This window comes from Temnothorax longispinosus, chromosome 6, assembly GCF_030848805.1.
Source record: "Temnothorax longispinosus isolate EJ_2023e chromosome 6, Tlon_JGU_v1, whole genome shotgun sequence".
Taxonomy (NCBI): Eukaryota; Metazoa; Arthropoda; class Insecta; order Hymenoptera; family Formicidae; genus Temnothorax; species Temnothorax longispinosus.
The window spans coordinates 22,065,480-22,087,936 of record NC_092363.1 but is presented as its reverse complement, the minus strand read 5'-3'; the positions used below and the strand labels follow the sequence as shown (position 1 = coordinate 22,087,936).

At 35.3% G+C, this 22,457-nt stretch overlaps 1 protein-coding gene and 1 long non-coding RNA gene across 3 annotated transcripts in view; one reads left to right on the top strand and one right to left on the bottom strand.

The window, feature by feature from the left end:
* LOC139815476 (nicotinic acetylcholine receptor alpha7 subunit) overlaps positions 1-22,457 on the top strand; it is a 212,115-nt gene that overhangs the window by 59,116 nt on the left and 130,542 nt on the right. The window contains exon 2 of one of the 2 annotated variants that reach the window (XM_071782411.1): positions 6,724-6,866. The exons of the other annotated variant lie outside the window; for it this stretch is intronic. Within the exon in view, the coding sequence (XP_071638512.1) occupies positions 6,724-6,866 (143 nt within the window). The remainder of the gene's footprint in view (positions 1-6,723; positions 6,867-22,457) is intronic. 2 annotated transcript variants of the gene reach the window in all.
* Positions 1-22,457, bottom strand: part of LOC139815479 (uncharacterized) — a 181,172-nt gene that overhangs the window by 56,216 nt on the left and 102,499 nt on the right. The window lies entirely within an intron of this gene.

Below are 22,457 nucleotides of genomic sequence, written 5' to 3'. Positions count from 1 at the left end.
AAATTAGAGATTTTCGAGTCGCTCGCAATTGCAATTGAATGGAGAAATTTGTCATCCTGCAAACTCTGTTTATAAGGGTCGAGCAATTGTTCACGCGAATGCAACATTATGTCTCGCGCCATAATCGGTTGTGACATTTAGTATGACGACTGTAATCTATGTCGGTCGACGCAGCTGAGCGCCAACGACTGCTGGCTGCTGCGTCCCAACGGCGAATCTGCGTGTAAACCAACCGCAAAGTCAGGCCCAAATGTCAGGGTAAACCCCGCGGAATACGAGCATCCGTATACGAAATCACCCACGCGGTCGTTGTAATAAGATCGATTCGCATTGACCCTTATCTGCCGCGATCGCAATGCACAACGCCCATTGTGATATTCCAATTATTCCGTACTCTATATGGCATTTGCGGACATCCACAATACCGTTCGAGAAGTCTCGGAAATACCCGTGCAATTCGCGTAAATTTCATATATCTATATATGATAGAGTACCAGAATTAATTCCGTTTCACCCAATTTTTCTTTAATTAACACATTCGTGTACACATTTTTACAATTTTTTAATCTCTTTTATAAAATATTATATATCTCGATGTGTAATATCATAGATCTCGGGAACGCTAAATCCTGTCTGTAATTAGGATTTTTTGTTCAAAAATAAAGTAAGTTTAAAACAAAGTTAACTTGATATTAAAATTACGAGATAATTGAGGAATAATTTTTTATTTTCCTAACTCCTAAGTTGGACAAATCCCTGATTGAGCCAATATTGTTATTGTTAATATTATCCAATGTAACCCGGCAACTTGATGAAAGAGAGTTAAAATATAATATAATGCATATTTAGAGAGAGAGAGAACAAAGTATATAAATTTCCCAATAAAAGTGTTAAAACTAAACTACTACTTTTTGTTATATTTTAGTAAGTTATCTAGTATTCAGAAGCGCAAAAATATTATGTTAAATATGAATAATACACGGAAAGAACGGTTTTGCTGAAGTATTTAAAAATTTAGCTAGATACAGATCTAAAAATAATTTTGTTGCACCATCGAAATAATTATAATAGATCGCTGAAGTATGATGATAGTGCTGTAAAAAATTTTGACATTTTAGCAATCAGTTCGAGTGTTCTACATAATTATTTTGATGGCACGCAACAAAATTATTTTCAGATCTGTAAGCTAAATTTTTAAATACTTCAGCAAAACCGTCCTTTCCGTCTAAAAATGCAATATTTAGAAAAAATATGAATATGAAGATAGAGGAGGTTCACAGGAGATTGCGTATGTAAATTCTTCAAGTTTTCAATGAAAACTTGATGTAAAATTATGGCGTAAACGCGTATCGTAACGATAACAATTTCTCCTTTCGAAGAGGTGAATAGAACAACGCGTGGAAAAAAAGTAGATTGAAAAGACATTGTTTTCGCGATGTACAATGTATGCACTTTTCTGCAAGTGAATCGATGGTCGCGTTATCTACAATGAGAGACGTACGATATGGTCGTTTCTATGTTTATTGTGGGACCGCCAGTACGTGAAGCACGAGTGGAAAATTGAGATACTTCAATTTATGTGTTTGCTTCTATCATTACATTTCACATTCTCGAAATTCTTCACGATGCGCTATTCAGGAAAATTTCAAGGTATTACAATTGTAATTTCAAATTGTTAAACTCTAATTATTCACATACAATTAATTATTTTGCGGGATTTTGTAGATTTGTACCGTAATATTATTAACAAGAAAGTTACATCGCTGCATTTTCCATTAGATTTCCATATATCAATCGCGAAACGTGACGAGGGTCTAACGAGGGAAAAAGTTTCTTAGCAACTCCATGATATTTTATTGCTTGTCGCCTTATCGCAGATTTTATGGGGGTATAGATTTATGGCGAAAATCCAGCATGAATAAGATACGGGCATGGACATTTTATAGCCTTAGATTTATCTCGTATGTGCGTTACCATGACGATGCCTTTTTTTATCGATAGGTACAAAAAGTCATGTTAACAAAAATTCGAACGCTTGTTCAGCTATAGGTAAAATGATGAATAAAAGACCATTTGTTCGACGAAGCATTAAATTCACATGTTCTTGATTTTTTTATTCAGCCGTTCGAGTATATAATTTGCAGTAATATAAAACAATTGTCCACGATGATGTAAGTCGGAGCCTGATATTTCGAAAACTCGTTGTTGTTATTTTGTCAAGTGGAAAAAAAGTGCAAAGTGATATTTCGAGATTCGTTGAAATCACGTGCGTTCATTTCTTGACATCTGCCGTTCGATAATACGGTAATATATCGTGTGTCGTGCGTAATGAAGCGCTTTTTGAACGAATGTAAAATTTTCATAAATGTCACTGTCCTGACGAAGAAATGTTCCCGAAACCATTTTTCAAATTGTTTTTTACGCGGTAATCTTGGATCATGGCTTCCGACGTGATCTTTATTTATGCCTCGAGAGGAATATACTGTCGAGTCTCGCATTTACCACAATTCAAATCCTGATAAGAATTGTGTGAAAGCCGGCCTCGGTTTCTTTACGCAGAAGTCTTATTAATATCTTCCTTGTGAATTCGTAGATCGTCTAAGAATTTATTAAGAAAAATACCCTTCTTCCCTTTTATCTCTTCAAGATAAAAATAATTCGCTTCAATTACTTGTACAAATGTACACGAATTTAATTTCATTCCTTACAATTGTGAATATTCTGCTTTATTATTAATTTTTGCAACATTATCATATTTCAACTTTAATAACTGATAGTTAGATATTATAAAAACTATACAGCAATAAAAAGATTTTGAAATAATTATATAGATTTATTTTTTTATATCCTTCTTTCATAAAAAGATAACGAAATTTTGGAGAGATAAAATTCTTTCTTCGAATATATGTACCTAATTAATAAAATAAATAAACACGAGAATATAGAATAGTCGTCTTGGCCACAAGATTAAGATCTTTTTGCGGCTATCCAGGATCTACAATTCACATCATCAAGACGCGATATTATGGCTGCGTTCGGGGAGCACGCTGTTAGCGCTATTGCATCATTCTATCTTTGTCGCTCATCAGGTGTAAAACAAGGATAGAATAAGCAAATAGCGCTAATAGCGCGCTCCCCGAATCCAGCCTATATATTCATAGACGTGTGTTTTCGCGATCATTTCTGGTTGAAATTCATTCTCCGGATAAAATCAGGTAATGTCTGGGTGTGTCAGCGATTCTTTTCTTCGTTCCGCGCGCGCTTGGCGTCATAAAACCGGTCGATCTTCCGAAAAACGGAATAAAATGCATCGCGCGACCGTAACCGTGGAATCTCGTGTGAATGGCCGCGTATGAAACTTAAAGGTCTTGCCCATCCCGAATGATAAATGTTATCGTTAAGCTGCAGTTTAAACTTTGGATAAGAAATGTCGAGCGATTCAGTCGAGGTGATTGAAATATCAGGAACTCTTCTACTTAAAGTTTAGAAATAAAAAATAGAAATTTTATTTTTTGTATTTTAAAGTAAAGACTAATTGTTTATTAATTAAGAGATAAATCATTCTGCAACGTATAACATTGAAAGTCTATTTTATCAAAAATAATTTTATATGAAATAAGAAAGTCTATTTTATAAGAAAATTGCAGTTGAAATATATTAAAAAATTGAGATTTTGGTATATTGATAAAAATTATTTGACACTTTGTTATTACTATTCAAATAATTAAGATAAAGTTTAAAATGCAAGTAATTAGAGAAGAAATTTATTATTTGCAAACTCAATTTTGTTTGCTTTATTTATCTCTTAGCTCATTTATGTAATAATCAACTGCATTTCTACTCTTGTACTTTGCATTCTATACTCTGCAGAAATTCATTTTTCATAAACGTAGAGGCGAACTTTATATACGCGGTATCTCGGTGAAATCTTGAAGTCGTGTTTGTCCCACTCCTTCTTTCTTTAACATTCATGAATTCAATTATCCACCGTATTTCCCAAGGATGCCGTATGTCTAACAATTTTACAATTTGGCTTACACCGTGGCGTTTTCGTTACATGCACGACAGAAATGGAACGATGCTGGACGAATAACGAGAATTTCTCGAAAGCGCCAGGAAGAAACTAGCACGTACATTTTTCATCATTCCGCAAGAGGGTACGACAAGATGTCGCCAGTCGCCAGAGGAAATGCAGTCTTATCTAATACTTTGCATTCATGAAATAGAGATAAAGATAGAGTCAAACAAGAATATTGCTAGCTGATGAAAACGTAATATTAAACTTTGGTTTCTTAATTGCGCACATTTTTCCAAAATGTTTTTTATCACAGTTGTAATTTTTATCAAAGTAAGGTGGATCTTTTACGAAATTATTGTCTCAACAGAAAGGATATCTCTCTCTCAGAATTATTAACTAGCGGAAATACAGTAGAGTAACTCAATATGTCACATTGATTTCATAACTTCATTATTTAATTATAATGTATAATACTGCAAAATAATTCAACATTATATCTCTGTATAACAAACAATATAATCTAATTCTGTCTACAAATCGCAATCCGATTTGGTTATGACAATTATATTTATTATTATAGCAGGTATATTAATACTTTCATACTGAAATAATACAAAGATAAGTTAATTTTCTCTTATATGTATAGTGCCTCGATAATATTCCGCAGACTGCATTATGTACAAGGAGTCTTATTCCGAGATGCAATTGTTATCACGATGCTTACCACATGCTCACGATTGTTACCCGTGCTCGTTACAAAAGAAACTTATGCAGCACGAACATTCGTGCTTTAATTATGCGTATTTTTTTTCTGGTCCCTGTCTGCGGATTCGCTTCGCGGTGGTTAAATTCACATCCTTGCGCCTTTGTTGCGATTTTTGTGGGCAAGCTACAATGTAAATTGCATATATGTAATGCAAATTCTGTTCGTCCTCCAGCGGATAGACACGCGAGGAAGCGTGGATGCTAACGACACGAGTACGAAGTACAGCAAGATCTTATAACAGTTGTCAAATGGCAATTCTATAAGCTGTGAGAACAGGACTTTGCGTTAATTTCAATTGTTCTTAATTGTTAATATATATAAATATTACGGGTATCACTTTCTCTCGACTGCAGATACCGAACTAAAGAGAATGCTGTTTACTTCGGTAGACAAGACATTCGTACTTTTTATATGTAATAAAAAATAAAGATAAAGAATTTTTACATAATTTTCAACTTGTTTTTACTTCAAATATTATTTTATTTTGAGATTCGATTATTGAGATATTGGTAATCATCGAATCTTTTTATTAGCTCTATATTAAATATAGCGAATTTGCCAAAGAAGATTAAATAAAAACGAGGATATTGTAAAAAAAGTGCAGATACTTCGACATTGTCCCTTCGCGTGAATTTTGATTGATGAAAAGTTACCGTTACACTTGTTCGGCTTTAAGCTGGTTCAACTTTACGGTATCTTACTCCTTGAGATGTCGATAAGTGTCGATAAACTCCTACCGCAATATGAAACTTTAGCCCAAGTATCAGGTCCTCGATACATCGACTAGCTATTTACAAGCCCAAATACTTCACTAATCTGTGCATTAATCTGATTAATCCATTGAGCTCGGCTTGTTATACTTATTAATTATTAGAGAGCGAATTTTTAATACGATCAGCTATAAGTATAGTAATTCCTAATACTTAGACAGCTAAAAGTTATATTTATATGCTGTTCCGTCGACATGTTTTCCTGAAATAAAAGCAATAATAAATGCGTTTTATTTAACTTCCAAATCCAAATGCAAATAAGAAAATATACGTAAGAGAGAAGATTATATAATTACATATAAAATTTTCAAGTCATTCTTGTAAAGTGTGTTAATTACGAGATTAAATATATATCGAGTTTCCTCAGGTAATAAACACGTTAAGATGTAGAAACTTTTAAGTCATTAGTAACCCCAACGAATTACTTGAAAGTTCCTAAACTTTATAAACCACAAATTCGTACTTTGACCAAACAAAACGTTTATATGTAATATACCTAATGGGTACATAAAGAGAGAGAAAGAGAGAGAGAGAGAGAGAGAGAGAGAGAGAGAGAAAGTGGCGAAGTTAAAAATAAATAGAAAGAGCGAAGGAGAAGAGACAGAACTGAGGAAATGCTGTGTAATAAAAAAAGCGGCAGCGTAGTCTAAAAGAAAAGAGACAAAAAGGGTGATTTATTCAAGAAAGATAAACTGCAGGTCGTAATGGTAGAAAGCGGACGAAGATGGGGGAAAAACGAGACTTAGAGAGGGAAGGAGACAGAGGTAACAAGCGGAGACATGAGGAAAGAGAAATAGGGAAAGAGAGACGAAGGCTTGGAGGCAGAGCAGAGAAGAGTGTGTGTTCGCGAAGTTGTGTGTTCGCGAGAAGTAGTCGAGAACTCCGGATTGGGGTGGCTACAGAAGCGATGGGATAGGTAGGTAGATAGGGTAGATCTGGACTCGCGCAGTCTCAAGAAGATAAACGTTGCTCGGACAGAACGGAAAGTGACAGAAAGAGAGAAAGCGAGAGAGAAAGAGAGGGTAGTTATTCCTGCGTCATCCCGCTCCCATTTCTTGCATTTTCCCCGAAGCGAGGCGATGCGACGTCGGCGACGAAGGACTAGGGAGATCGTCGTAACTGATTGCGCGCAACTTCTCACTGACTGCTGATTGTGATTGGGCACACAGGGCTGGTAAGTGGCGGTCTCCACGAGAAGAGGCTGCTGAACGACCTGCTGGACGCGTACAACGTGCTGGAGCGGCCGGTGAGCAACGAGTCCGACCCCCTCGTGCTGAGCTTCGGCCTCACGCTCATGCAAATAATCGACGTCGTAAGTGCCTAACTATTTTCTTCAGCTTCTCCATCCGGTGTCGGAACGATTTTCCCCTCGGGCCTTCGACGTTCAACCTTCGGAGGCTCGTCGCGTGTTTCCCCACCCCATTTCATATATTTTTTTTTATTTCTGTTACTCTCATGTGCTCTGTATTTCTATGTCTAAAAAAATGCAAATAATCTCTTTTGCACGTTCTTTACATATATATATCTTACAGATGTTTTTTATATTTTTATATTATCTGCAATCTTTTCTTTCTGAAAGGACAGTGATAATCAGGGCAGCGATGCCTTCTGTTCATTCGTTTATTATTATTTATTATCTGATTAGTAAAAATTTTTTTTTATAATCAATCGGTCTTTGAAATTTCAAGAGGGTTTTAATAATCAGAGTTCATTACTGGCATGCAATTTTGGCGACATTATAAGTGTATTCTATATTACTATGTTATTCATTATAGTTTACTAGTATTAATACTGGTGATGGACAAATTTAGCGCGCACCAGTATACAAATCTTGTCACGAAGATGACACTCATATCAGATGACATGGCACATGTCAGAAATCTTGAATAGATTGTTGAGAGAAACAATAGTATATTCTTCAGCACGTTAAAACAATGTACCATATATATTTAGTTAACGTTCCTCTACTTTCGTTTGCTATGTCTATAAATTTTATACTTTTTTAGCTCTACTAGACTAATTTTTAAAAATAATTTTAAAGATTAAGCTTATCAATCGGATTGACTTACATGATTAAACATTTAAAAAGTTTTAATTAATAATATAATATTGCAAGATTTTTAGAATATTTCTTTAGAGTAATCCGTAACATATTTCATTTTATTATTAGATTAAATCCTATCAAGTTCTATCATCTACTAAAAAAACGCGATTGATTGCGTAGTAACGTACATTTCGTGCGTATAATATAAATTTACGTGTACATAAATCATTGATGAATACGCGCATGTTTCTCTCTTTAATCACATATATCTCCGGCAAAATGGCGTTAAAACAAAGAGCAGTCACTGTGATGCTGCGATTTGTAGACGCGTATCGGTGTAACATACAGCGTGCACACCAACGAATAAAAGTATTCCCGAATTCCGAAGTTGCGGTACCAAGTTGGGCGCAGATGAATCGCGTGCACCGATCAACGTCACAGATCGACGCTCAGCATTCGCCTAGTTCCGTAGACACACTATGAATTGGAATAATATTTAGAGAATCGCTCGTCTCGACTATTTGTGTATTTGAGCACTTTGGTAAAAGACTGTTTCTACTAGCTTCAGTTTTTATAATTAATTAAAAGAGAAAAGATAGGATCTTGTAACTTCATATACATCAAGCTATACATGTATTCATCAAAACAATTAACATATAAATATGAAATGTCATAAAATTATAAGAAAGCAGATCATTTTTTACTCGGATACAAAAATTGGTAAAAACATTAAGGAAAAATCGGCGTATTGATTTAAAAATTTGTTAAATATCGTTAATTAAAATTTTAACATTTTTAATCAGTAAAATATTTTAGTATTTTATTACTCGACATGTACACTACCGTTCAAAAGTTTGGAAGCAGTGCTTTTTTAAGAAAGACAAAAGAGTGGTGTTACTTAATACTTCCAAAGAAAAATGTCATATGAAAAACTTTAACTATTCGAATAAACATGCTATATATGCCATTGTTCTGTTATAAAAGAATAAGTTTTTATGGTTTGAGTAAAATATAATAAAATTGTTATTTTCATATTTATTACATTTTACTCAAACCATGAAACTCAAACCGTACACCACTGTTTTTTTTTTTTTTTTTTTTTTTTTTAAGTAGTACTTCCAAACTTTTGCACGGTATAGTGTATATGTTGCGTACAATTTAACATATATTAGTTTCTTTTTAAAATGAGATTTATCAAGAATTATATTGGAACAAATTGAAAGTAATATCAAGTAATATCTTCATAATAGGTTACTTAATTCAGCTATCTCTTTAGCATCGAGACTGAAGTGTATTACTCTGTTCGTTCCACCATTTCCGCGGTTCGCGCTGATTCGGTGGCGAGAGGACAAACGGGCGGAGTTAAAGGACAACTTCCGCAAAGAGGCGATGACCGAGTCCCGCGTCTCGTATGCGCGAAACAGGAAGCTTTTAATTTCCGAAATCCGTATTGTCGATTGGGGCCGCGGCGGCGCGGCGGCTAGCTCTCCGATGTACCCCACGGCTTACTCCCTTTCAGTCGAGAAAGGCAATATCGCCGGTCTCGTGGTGCACGCGTGGCACCCGAATATAAATAACGTGTGCGAGCACACGAGCGTGCATACACGCCACGCGCTATGCACCGCGTCGTTTATCTTCGACGTTGCACGCCGCAATTTTCGACGCAGCGCCAAGGGATGCGCGATAAACCACCGAGAAAGATATCGAGTGGCAGCGAACGCGGTATTGTGATCATGCTGGGTGTAATAATAATGTTCCGGTATTGATATTCGGAGAGAGCGCGTTGTGTTAATCTAACCCCGAAAAATTTAAAAGATTTATTCACCAAACCAGACGTATCCCTCGAGTAAAATATTTCTCGTCCGATTATTTTTCAAAATAATATCAGTATATCCAATATCCTTATGATATTAGTATATCTATTTATTAGCGTGGCTGTTTTTTTATCACCGATGCATAAATGTAAAATGTCATGATAAGTAAAGATTATAAGTCACACCGCACGTTTATATATGCTTCGAGCGCACGACACGTATAGTGATTATTAAAATATGTAATGTCCTGTGATTTAAAAGATATGCGCCTCGCGGAATACAAATCAAAGTGTATATCTATGCACGTGCTGCGTCTAAATTTTTCAAAAGAATATGAATAAAAAATGAGCGTTAACTTCTGTTATCCCGTTATACATATATCAGACACGTATGTGGGTCTTGTGCTTATTACTTTTAAATTAGATTGTATCTTGCTTCAACCCTCTTCCTCAAATGTTTATTGCATTATGACCAAAACGTGTACGGGTGTATATGATGTGTAAGTGCATGTGAGTGTCCGCAATGTATTGCGCTGGGATTGCTAAGCCCAAATGACTGCGCGCGGATCAGTCATCCCTGCGGGGGCTGCATCTAGATTGCACATCGCTGCATGTTGCTGCCATCTGCATCCCGTGCACTCATGCACACGTGTCACTGCCTATCGCTTCTGCGCATTCGGGCATTTCGGTTGTATGCCATTGCGATCTCGCTGCGGATATCTATAAAGCCCTGGCCGTGCACGAAAAGTGCATATGCGAGATAGCAACTTATTCGGGGAATACCCGATAAAGTCACCCAGGCACGCTAAGATAGATATTCACGCGATCTAACGACTCTTCTGAATGACGTAGAGTCACTTTGTAAGCACTGGAAATTCGACAGAAAGTCCTTTTAATATTCATCACTGAAAATTTCAGCATCTCGAATTAAAATTCTGTCGAAGTAAAACTGAAGAATAAGGTTTTCTGCATGCAAACATATAAAGCTGAATTCGTGAGAAAGAGTTTCTAAAAAAAGTACCTATTTTTGACGATACATTTAATGCAATTTATGCGTTTCAAGTTATTTGGTGTATTTGTAATTTGACGCTCTTGGAAAATCTTAGCTTTCATTGTAAAAAAAGTAGTTTGTACCCTGCATGTAACGCACGTACTCTGATTTTATTTTCAAGCAATCAATAAGAAGCTTTTAATGTCATCGCACACTGAATTAATCGGCGGAAATTTAATTGTAGGGTGTCGGTGTGTGTGGCACGATATCGCTCGCTACTCATCTTCCTCTAGTCCGACAAGCAGGAAGAAACGCGGTTCTATTTTTTTTCTATTTTTTTCACAAAGATTCAGACACGTCTCACACGTCGGTACGTCACTGGGTATAAAAACGTTACTGTCAATAAATAAATATATGCAAAAAGCGCGCATATAGAACTCTCTGTAGCTATTGAGGAGTCGTTTATCTGAATTATCTTCAGACGTATCGATAAAGTCTCGTCTTCTTACCGGAATCTCATTGTTTTTATATCAGTTGATATCTACAAATTGTCCATGTATCTTTATACGCATTGTCAAGTATTTCACATATTTATATCTGAGAAGCGGAAGAACATAAATTCAAAAGCACCTTTTTTATGACATATGTCTAAAAAGATTTTTCATTTTATATATATTATGAATAAACATGTTCAAGATAGATCAAATAAACAAGTTTTAATAAATTCCGCTAGGAAGAAACTGTTTATTATTTTCAACAAATTTTTTGGTGTTATATAAACAAGCTTTATTTAAAAAATTCTAATTTTTATTCGTGTGGAATGACAATAAATTTTTTATTGTACCATTAACTTGTATTTTTTTCTCAGTGATATCTAAACCTTCATTGAATATTTTTTATTCCATAACTATCAGCTTGTTTTTCCGATTGCAATGATATAGAACCGAATTTTACTTTAGACTTGCTCTTTTCTGCTTCTCAGGTGTGAAGATTCTATCTCGAGTAGAGTATTGTTTCGAGTAAATTCTTTCGACAACATTAAGAGAAATCAATTATGTCAACATAAGAGAATCGATTCGGAAGCTCTTTCTCACGGTGCTTTGAACGCCATGGTGCTTGAAATCATGAACAATTTTGCTCTTGAAACGCCTGTTCGGGAGTGAGTTTCAATAGTGTTCCGCAGTGGAATAGTACTTAGCCCGGAGATTAGCCGAGTTTCAGAGCTCACTTGCAATGGCACCAACTATCTCGTTTCTTCGGCCGCCGGGCGTGTGCACGCTTGCTGCGCACTGGCGTTTCTCCGACGACGAAGCGGGAAGGAAACTCACGGTGTTATCGTCAATTCGCGCAATATATTTCGGCACACGTTCCCTTAGGGCTGCTTAGACTTATCTCATGATGAGTTTGTCTTGTAGATAAGCGTACAGCTTAACAAATCGGCTGTGGAGGTATATCCTATCCTAGACGCGAAAATAACTAGCTGCATGCACTTCCACGATTTGTCGAGAGTCGGACAAGCGTCGTCATGTTATTATTATTATTAGGCTATTGTAGAGTTTACAACTCTCGGTGTTTGTCTTTAGCTAAGTGTTTATAGAGGATAAAACATGAGGACAAAGCCGCGAATGATAGCGGAATAAATACCGGAACGATTTACGACGACCATGTAAGACGTTAACAGTACATTTCTCTTATTCAGATTAGAGATAAAATCTTTACGGGAAAATATTGAAAAAAGCCATCACTTCCTCTGCTGTTTCTTAATTGTCAATATTCTGATAATTAAATCTAAAATTTAGATTCTATTAAAGTCCATTTGAATTAATAATAATTTTTGCCTAATATGTGATAAACTAGAAAAATTATTATTTTCTATAATAAAAAGGAAAAATGGACTTGGAACTTTACATGAATAATTGATTTAATCAGAAAATATGACAGTTAGTTTGTATATAGTAAATTTGTTCCTTTCAATAAAAAATATCTTTTACATGACGATGTATAGCAAATAATAGAAATCTTTTTGTGTATTATATTTTAAATGGATATGGAGAATTAAATTCCCAATCATTTCTATTTCCTTCCTTATATATAGTCAATATAATAATGAATTGCGTTTCTTTTTTCGTTCGCTCGTGCCGTTTGTTACAATCTAAACCGGAGCTTAAATAAGTTAAATAACCAATTGCAGCTGCAAAATCGATAATAATTCAAAGTCTTAGTGAAATCGAATTGGAAATGAAGCTGGAACGTGAACGACTTTCGCGATGTAATATAGAAACGTACTTTTGAAACAATACAATTGGTTTCTTTTGTTTATTCAGAAGCTGTGATATTATTGCGAATTTTACTTTAAAATAGTGACGAAGATTTCATATTTTCTTTATTAAATTTGCGAGAATCCGTTTTCTTATAGCAATAAATTCGCAATTGTATAATGGCAGTCTTTTTTACAGGTATAGACACGCGTCAAAAATTTTATGAAGACTCATTAATATAAATATGTCGACATTATATAGACATTGAAAAATATACATTACCGACATTGAAGAAGTATTTTACACAAAATATACGAAAACGTTAAATCTCGCTCTGACATGTATTTAATCTTATACAAAATAATGTTCTATTTGTTCCGTGCATTTTATCACATCGCACATTACGAGAAATTACATCTTGTAATTTTCGAATTAACAGCATCCACTATTTCTTTTCATTCATCGTAATTATTCTCATTTGCTGAGTAACGAAAGCGTGTCTCACGTAGCTGCAGAATTACACGTATGTTAAACGCACGTTTCACGTTGCATCATTACGACAGATCCAGATTCCCCGGCATGTTCTCGCATTAATACTCCGTGCATTTACGTCGCTCGCACACAACCCGGCGCGGCGCTTTCTTCGCTTCTCGAAGAGCTGAAATACTGCCGTGTTGGTTATACTTTGCGAAACGATTCTCGAAATGACGGCGATCTAAGTTATGGCATTTCTACAAGCGCAAGCAGGCCGAAGAAACTGCATGATCGCTACATTTGCTCGCGTATCCTAGAAGAATTTTATTTTGATCGTGTTTTGATCTTATTGTTAGATGTATCTTGTTGCTTGATTAAAATTTTCTACTAAAAAGATATATACTAATGATAATATTAACGATTACAAGAGACAATTCAAATTTTCAAGATTTGTTTTACGTCTGAAAGTTGCCGTTTTTATCATTTATGATTATTTCAACGTGGAATATTTCATTACCTTATTACAAAAATTTTAATTAAATTGTCATATTTTTTATTTATTCTACTTTTTATTTGGATAATTTATCGCAAAAATAAAACTGCAATTGTCCGACAATTCAAAACGTCGTTATACATCCTGTTTTTTATTATGTACAATATAACTTATGGGTATGCAATATATCGATTTGTTCGCTCTGTTCGTCGCGCACGCGATAAATTTTTGGCAAACGTAAAAATTGTTTTATCCGATAATCTAGATTATTCTAGATCAATTTTTGTATGACGCCTGGCCCATTTTCATCTATGGTTCTACATTATAAACGCTCCGCAATTTCGTGTCACGAATGCTAAACAAACGTAAATACGTCGATGCGACAAGTGCGTTTAATCCATACAAATTTAGTGGAAAATTGAATAGTAAAAAACATGTTTCGCATTCTTGTTTTATATGTGACAACAAAGCAATTGTTGCTTTTACCTTATGGTTGCAGATTAATTGGAAAATTTGAAATTTATCAATTTGTAAAACGGTTCTAAGTTAACATTTACTCAATTAGATTTATGTTGTGTTCCTCATTTGTTATAGGTTTTTAAATAACAAAATCGCCACTTTTTAAGTACATTTTGTTCCTTGTCGCAATAAATTATAATTTTAGATAAATAAAAAAATTGCTTTTTTGTAATTTTACTTAACAAAAATATGTTCCATTCTGAAAAATGACAATTGCCGAATTGTTTCATTTTTAAAATAAGAATGTGATATAATAATATCACATAACAAAAGTTTAGCGCACAATCTATAACAATTTTGAATCGCGAGATAAAAATACATGCTAAAAATAATATTTTGTTTAAGAATTATATAAAATACGCTACTTTGATTGTTTCTGATGAATATCGACTCTCAAATAGATGGATATTAATTCCTCCTGAATTGTTCATGAATAAGATAAAAATAATCACATGGAGAGACAATTGCAATTTACGGAGAAATAACCCGTCTCCCTTTTTAACTAAATAAAAAAATATGTCATCTTTGATGCTCTGTGACGAGTTAATAAACTCTCCTGTAATTGCATTTTCAACGAAACAAAGTTTGATAACGATATTATGCGCGGTATTAAACTTAGGATTAGACTGATATAACAATTGTTCCTATATATAGCTACACCCACATTTTCCTTGTCTTTTAGTACTTTATAAATATTAAAGGAAAATTCAAGCATTGATATAGATTTCAGATCAGTTCTACAAACGCTGGAGTTATTTGTACGATTTATCGAATTCCTTATCGCAATTTGAATGGTTGCTGAAAGTGCTTAATTAAAATAATTTCTAAAGTTTATCACGTCCGCGAGGCATAGTTTATCAAGTTAAAGCATTTTCCAACATCCATTTTCTGTCAGGAAACTTCTTCTTGCTTCCACTGGAATCTCAAAGTTAGGAGCAAAAATGAGGTTCCGCAGTCAGTGTCAGCATAGGGTATGATAGTCTTTCAACTCTTGAGCTTTTTTCAACGTGTGCAGGTTTTTTTTAATATGTGAAAAGTATTTCATAAGTATCTATAAAATTTTATATTGCTTACTTCTAATTGCTTGTTTCAAATTACTCGCCAATCAATGTGTTATAAATATCCGAAAAGCATGAAAGACACAAAATTAAATAATAAAAATGACAATAATTTGTAATTTTGGTCATTTTTTTAAATTATTTTAATGTTACTTTTAAGGTTTTGAGAGAGTTCAATATAAGAAAAAGAAATAATTTATTTCAAAACTAGTAAATCTTGAACAGAAAGTAAAAGATGTTCGAGAATGTCAATAGCAATTTCTTTATCGTTAGACATTTTTCAAGTGATCGTCCAATAAATTTACGTAGTAATTTTGTTTTCCAACTGGCCACAGCTGCGGAAAAGATCAAGATAAATAAGTTGATATTATGCATTAATTGTCCGAGACGCTAAGCAATTAGGCACCCCGAGTAGAAAGTTTAAGTAGTTAAAGCCAATCTGTGACCAGCCGCGGCTTCGAGAAATTCAAGAGATTTTTAAGAAAGGAAGGCTATATCCCCAAGGGCACTAAGGTTAAAACCTCGACGAAATAGGCTGCGGGAGAACCTGCCAAAAGAGGGTCTCGCGATCTGTAAATCCTTGGTTAAGCCAGGGACGTGCTAAACGCGATTGGTCGGAAATAAGGGCGAGCAGCTCAGTGAAATTTGCATAGCCGATGCAGATTTGCATACTCATATTACATGATCTCTTTAAAGATATAACATAGATGGCCTAAATATTCCAGATGACAAATATGCACGTGAAAGAAAAGCTCCTATAAATTTCGAATTAACTATCAAAACAACTATCGTGAAACAAATCCGGTAATTTCGTTTTTATTGTTTATTTAATTGCACTTTAAAGCTACTCCATGACTGATATTAATAACTTCCAAATCTTTATTACTAATTTTACTTTATTACTTAATTAATACTATTCTACAGTTTTGTCAAGAAATTGTTGTTTGAGTAAATAATTGTTTGCTCGTACTATCCGCATTATTTTTATAAATAAATTATTATTATCAAGTAAAACGATACTGTGTTTCGAAGTCACATAAATCGGAGCGTATCGAGAAAAGTTTAGAATTCTTCTTGCTTGTGATCTTAATGCGTTTTCGCTACACACCACGTAAAATCGGGGTAGAAGTGCGCTTTCTATGCGAATGCCGAGCGTGCCGCAATTCGATTTCGCACACGACGTGATGCAATTCGCAAGTGGAAGAAAGTCAGCTAATGGGGCCAGAACGACGACGACGATGACGACGATGGGAAGGAGTCGCACAGTTTCTATCTACTCTCACCCTCAATTCGCTTCGTCGTCATTCCCGGTGTAGTAGCAAACGCGGGCGCGAATGACGCATAGCGTCAAAGATGCGCCAGAGGCCGCAAACTGGATTTGTTCGAACGGGAAATGTGCAGCATTTGTGCAGCGAGCCCCGGTTAGCGCCGCATTACCGTTTATTATGGCGGGTCACGTACCTACCGCGAAAAGTTTCCCGGGCTCGTCGCCCTACATTGAATTAACTGTCCGCGCGCCGCGCCGTAATTCATCACTATCACCGCAATGGCGTCAAAACATCGCGAACAAGATAAATGAACGATTAAGATAGGAACGCGCTATTATCTCGTCACGCGAACTTGTGCGCGCTTAATCATATAAATAATAGTGACAGTAAAGTCGCCATTGATTGGCAAATTTCTATCAATTTACCCCAATATGCTTTCTATTTTTTTTTACTTTTTAATTGATTTGTCTGCGTTATTTTTTCATCATATTATATAAACTATTGGTTACGTAAGCGATATGTTGAACAATATGCACGACGTGATACTCAAAAATATATAAAGATTCTCAAAAATATATAAATCGCTAGAAAAAAATGGAGTTTGATATTATATATAGAGAATATCATACATTCCAATAATACCGTCCTTTGTAGTTAAATGCGTTTAAATATTGCTGTTAAATGATGGGGATTGTGAGTATACTTGTTCCTTTAATTTTTGCACTTTTATATTAATTTCAGAAAAAACGACAAAATCGCCGCGAGGTTAGCCGTTCAATAATATTCATAATACAACTTAACAAAACGTGAGCTTTTGTGAGATAATAATGATGTGTTCTTATTTTTAGTCACGCGATCGAATGTAATAAATGAGTTTGCTCATCAACCGTCGCCCTTGTTTTCTTTTGATATAACACAACCCTCTCTTGATCCCGCTCATTCTGGCGAATGAGATAACGAGAGATAGATTGAAAGTTTATTGAATACATATTTATATAGATATTTTTATACAATTATACACAATATAATACACAATATAAATACAACAAATATAATATAGTATACGTAATAGATATTTTACATATATAATTTTATTATATATTTATATAATTTTTTTTAAACCGTTGTATGTTCAGTTTAGATATTTGCAAACCTAATATTCTCGTGATCTTCAATTGAACACAAAGGATTATACAAGCAGGTTTCGTGCTTTTGATATACTGAAGAGAAATATATTTACTGTAAGGTAGTCATATATTCAATAGAGATTTATAAGATAATTCTCGGTGATTTCATAAATGTTTTATAGAAAAACATATTTATTGCGTAATACGAAATGTTCAATACAATTGGATTAACATGACATGTTGCTATTTTTTCGTTTTATTATGTATAGTGAGAAGCTATTGCGAGAATTAACAAAATGTCTCATGTTTCTAGATTAGCAGCCGTAACAGCAGACAATTTTAATGAGAAAAAAATCAACTTTCTATAAATATTTATCTTTGCACTCTTCTGTTTTTAAACATGAATAAACGCAGCGCGAGAAGCAGGGAGGGTAAATGCCAAATGTATATTATTTATTGGTTAAAAACACGTCGTCATTCACGATCGGAAATTTCAGAAAGTGCACCGTTGAAAATTGAAACGGTGCGTGAATCATTGTCTGTTCGTCGTACAGAGACAAATCGTCGACAGTATTGCGTTTATGATACAGAACACTCATAAATGCGCTACGTGTTAGACAGTATTGCTTTCAGCGCTGGAAACGGAAATGCCGGTCACGCCGCGAAAATTCGCCTTGGAAAATGACGATACATCAAGCGCGAACAGTCACTCAACCCTTTCCCCAAGGTAATCGGCTACGTCAAGTAACAGCTGCAGCGAGTTTATGAACAATTTTCGCACCCTTGTAATAAAAATTTTAACGTTGCCTTGCCTTCGAATGGTGTTAATCAAGAAGAAAGTTAATAGTGCAGGAGCTAAAATAAGAGCCACGCAACTATAGCATGATCAATGATGCGAAATAAAGCGGCAAAGTCTTCATTTATGAAAACGTACAATCTACACATCGAGAATTGACGTAACAATTTGTATTGTGTTACGAGATTGCATTAAATATCTCAAATTGGCGATGCAACATCGTTCTCCGGCCGTTCGTGTATCTTGCACTCGGAAAAGTTATCGCGAAACAGCAAACTAATTTATATTATTTGTTACGGTATAAATTGATTCGCGGAAAGTAAATCCCGAAACTTCGTTCGCCCCGTACCCAGGTTCGCGCACGTGATCTGTGTGTATCACAGCTTTTCCACCGACGCGACGTGGGACGGCGGACCAGCTTATTCCCACTTCCGAAGGGGCTGCGAACGCGTGACCCGTCGCCGTCGCATGGAACCCCATTCTTCGACGGATATGAGAAAACGAGCTCTCTCCGAACCCGCCAATATAGCTGTACGCGCGGAAATGAAAAGCGAGAATTATTAATCGTGCGGCGAGCAGGGAGAAAAACGCGAGCGAATGTGGAACGCACGCTGCGGATTCTTTTGATCGCGTCAGCGATACGCTTTGCGATGCGACACGTGCAGGCTAATAATAAAAAAATAAAATGGCTTGGTAATAAAGGATTAATTTTATGAGCAAACGTAATATCGTGCGCGCGCAAGATGGTTAAAAGTGATCTTTATCTCCCGCTAGGGGAGAGGAGGGAGAGTTTTTATTAATCCTTCTTTCTCTCTTTTCTCGTCAAAATATCTCTTCTTACGAGATTTACCAAGCGCGCGGAGACATCGAAAGATCGGTCACTAACAAAATTACATGTGGCATCTGCTTCCAACTCGATCGTCGACGATTGCTCTCGATAACTTTTTCGAAGAAAGTTTCCGCACTTACGGGCGAGTTTATACTTCCGTAAATCAGTTCTCCGCACCGGGGATAAAGTTTACGCTCCGTCGTGTAGTAGCGGTGCGATTTTAAGCTCGTCGAGAAAAATTGTAGCGATTTTGTAACTGCGTCTCTATAGAAGACTTTTAAGTTTCGATGAGCTTTTTATTCAATGGACATCCCGAAGTACCAAACTGGGTATTTTCAAATGTGTAAGTTTAGTACAAATCATTAAAGTTCAATTGATATAAGTTTTTGAGCGCAATTTTTCGACAGAAATTGATTTCCTTTATCTAAATCATGTTAATTTTAATCATGAGTGACACATGCAGTGTGAATCTCTTAATACTATATATATATTTATAAAATATATATTAAATATTCCAAAGATTTACGCACATATTATACTTTCGATAATTCGTTTATCAATAATTACTTTTATGCAAACAATTCTCATGTGATTCTTTCGTACTGCAAATTTTCTCTGCATTTTAATCGCTATAAGTTCCCTCAATGTTAAGCGTAGAGCGGATTACTCAAAAGGTTTAATAAGTAGTGAATTTTAAATTAATTTCCGGTGGATTTTTCTGCGTAAAACTTTAATCAAGATATAATTATCAAGTTATTTACTCTATCGGATATTAAATGGTAATAGAGACTAATATTGATCTTAGCGATCAGCTTCGGGAAACATTATTTTAGATATCCACGAAAATATTATACACGCAGAGGGAAAATACGTTTCTCGTTGTTGTCTGTGATTGATTAAATTTCGCGCTTTATTAAGTGCAAACATTTCGTAAAATGTCAGAAAGAAAATATAGACTTATTTCTACTTTGACGTTTTTCTAATGTCTTCGTTATTTTATGATGTGTAGTTATTTTTTCGTTATATTGATTAGCATTGAAAATAAAATTGACGCTGTTTTATTATTCATTTATTGTGGTCTCAAGGTAAAATTATGATAGCTGCGTTACGCAGATTTGATCTCGGTAGAACGATATCCAAGTGTATTGCAAATAATGACGATAATATAATGAATCAAGTACTGCTCGCAACATGTACCACGGGCTCCCTGCAAAATTGTAAAAGAATGCATTCGAGCATTTGATATCAATTGGACGAATGTACTCGTAGCGGAATTTATTCACCTTAACTAAATAAATGATCGTGATTTCCCGATCTAAACTGAGATCGCAGGACCATGTGCGGTTTTATCGACTGACCGATGCACGTGATATGTTGCAACCTGTTGCGCTTGATGGACAGTCTTGAGGAATCCACTATCCGGTGTTTTCCTAATCATTATTTAAATTAAGTGCGCAAGAAACGCGTATACATATTAATGGAAAATTAAATTGAAGTTACGTCTCTCCATGTTATAACGAATGATTTGTGACTAATAATTTTGAAAAGCCTGGATATATTACATACGATCTATAAAAGTTCATCTTTAATTCAATAATCCATGTAATTATTATTTACAACTCCTATGTCAACTTGTTATATTATTGATTCATTATTAAAAATTATTTACGTATTATGATATCTTTTCAGGGATAGATAGCAGTTTTTCTTTAAAATAAATTGATTATTGACACAATGTACAAGGCACACATTGTTTCTTAAATGCGCGCTTCGTGTATTTTTCATTCAATTATTGGAACGCTGGCACTAATTAGCGCAATCGGTAACGCAATGCTACAGAACACGTAAATTCAATTCCATTCTCGTTAAGCCGAAGTTATATCGCGGCGTGAGAAAAACAGTCGTCCGTTTATCAATTTCGCGGGCCGAACAATGCGCATTAGTTTACGAGTTCGCCGAGTGTGCCATTTGTATGCGCGTGCATAATAATTATCGTGCCGCGAATCTTCTGACTGCGGTAAAGTTACGCGTTTCACCTCGTTACGCCGCAGTTTCTGCATTCAAGTCCGCAGTCCGCGTTGTGCAACCACGACAAAAGAATGCTTGCGTCTCAAAAATTGCGCGTGTGTCTACCTAGAAATGAACTATGCGAGGGTGGAGAGAGAGAGTAACCGCTGCAATTTGTAATCCGAGAGAATTTTGCAATATTAATATAATAATACTACGAAATGGCGCGGTTAAAGAAAAATGCTCGCTGCCGGGAATTTACGTCGCATTATGTCGCGAGTTCGTATTTCGCACCCGGGATACGTTTGTTTCTCGGAAGATATCACGCTGTCAGCGGGTATCGAGCACAGATTTCCCCGCGGAGCCTCATACGTTGCTTCCGCAGCATATCTTTCTGTTTCGCATGCAAATTTCATCACATGATCCGTGACACGCCGCGCACTTTATCACGCGCCGCGCTGCAGACGCGCCGAAGATGCGCCATCATAAATTTCCAACTGCGCGAAATGGACAAACGATTTATATCGCTATCGACATGTGTCCTCGCCGTAGCTAAGCCGCCGAAATTAATGGGTCGGGGAGAGATCAGTTCGCGAACTTGTTCGTAATCGCAACTGTCATAGATTTCACGTGAAATTGGCATGATTGAAAACGTTGTGCGAAATTTATCGCGCTCATCAGAACTCTAAATCCGGAATCGCAGGTATTTTCATCGGTAATTTATAGAATCCTTAAAGTCTCATTTAATCTGACAATATATTTATACGTATGACATATTTTTTTTCTTTTAAATTGAAAGAAATTAATATTTTCACGGGCAGTAGTTTGTTATAAATTTTGAAGTTATTGGATTAGATTAGAAACGTTTCAAATAGCATTTTATTTCAAATGTCATGTTTGACGTTAAATTTATTATAAAGAAATCTATAATCTCTATCTTTCTCTTTCCATTGAAATTACCTCTGCACTAGATAGCTGAATTATCTATACTAAAATTAATCAATAATATCGTAACAATATTTTAAACTTGCATAGCTAATAATCATCATCATGTAACGAAATATTTCTTTACTCTGCTCTCGAAGCATTATCAAATCTATATAACATGTATCTGCGAGAAAACAGAAACTCTCACAAGACTTTGTAATCGATACGCCAAAGTCGTCACTAGTAGTTCGAGCTTAACACGCGCAACGCGCAAGAGAGCAGCTATCAATCAGCGCAAT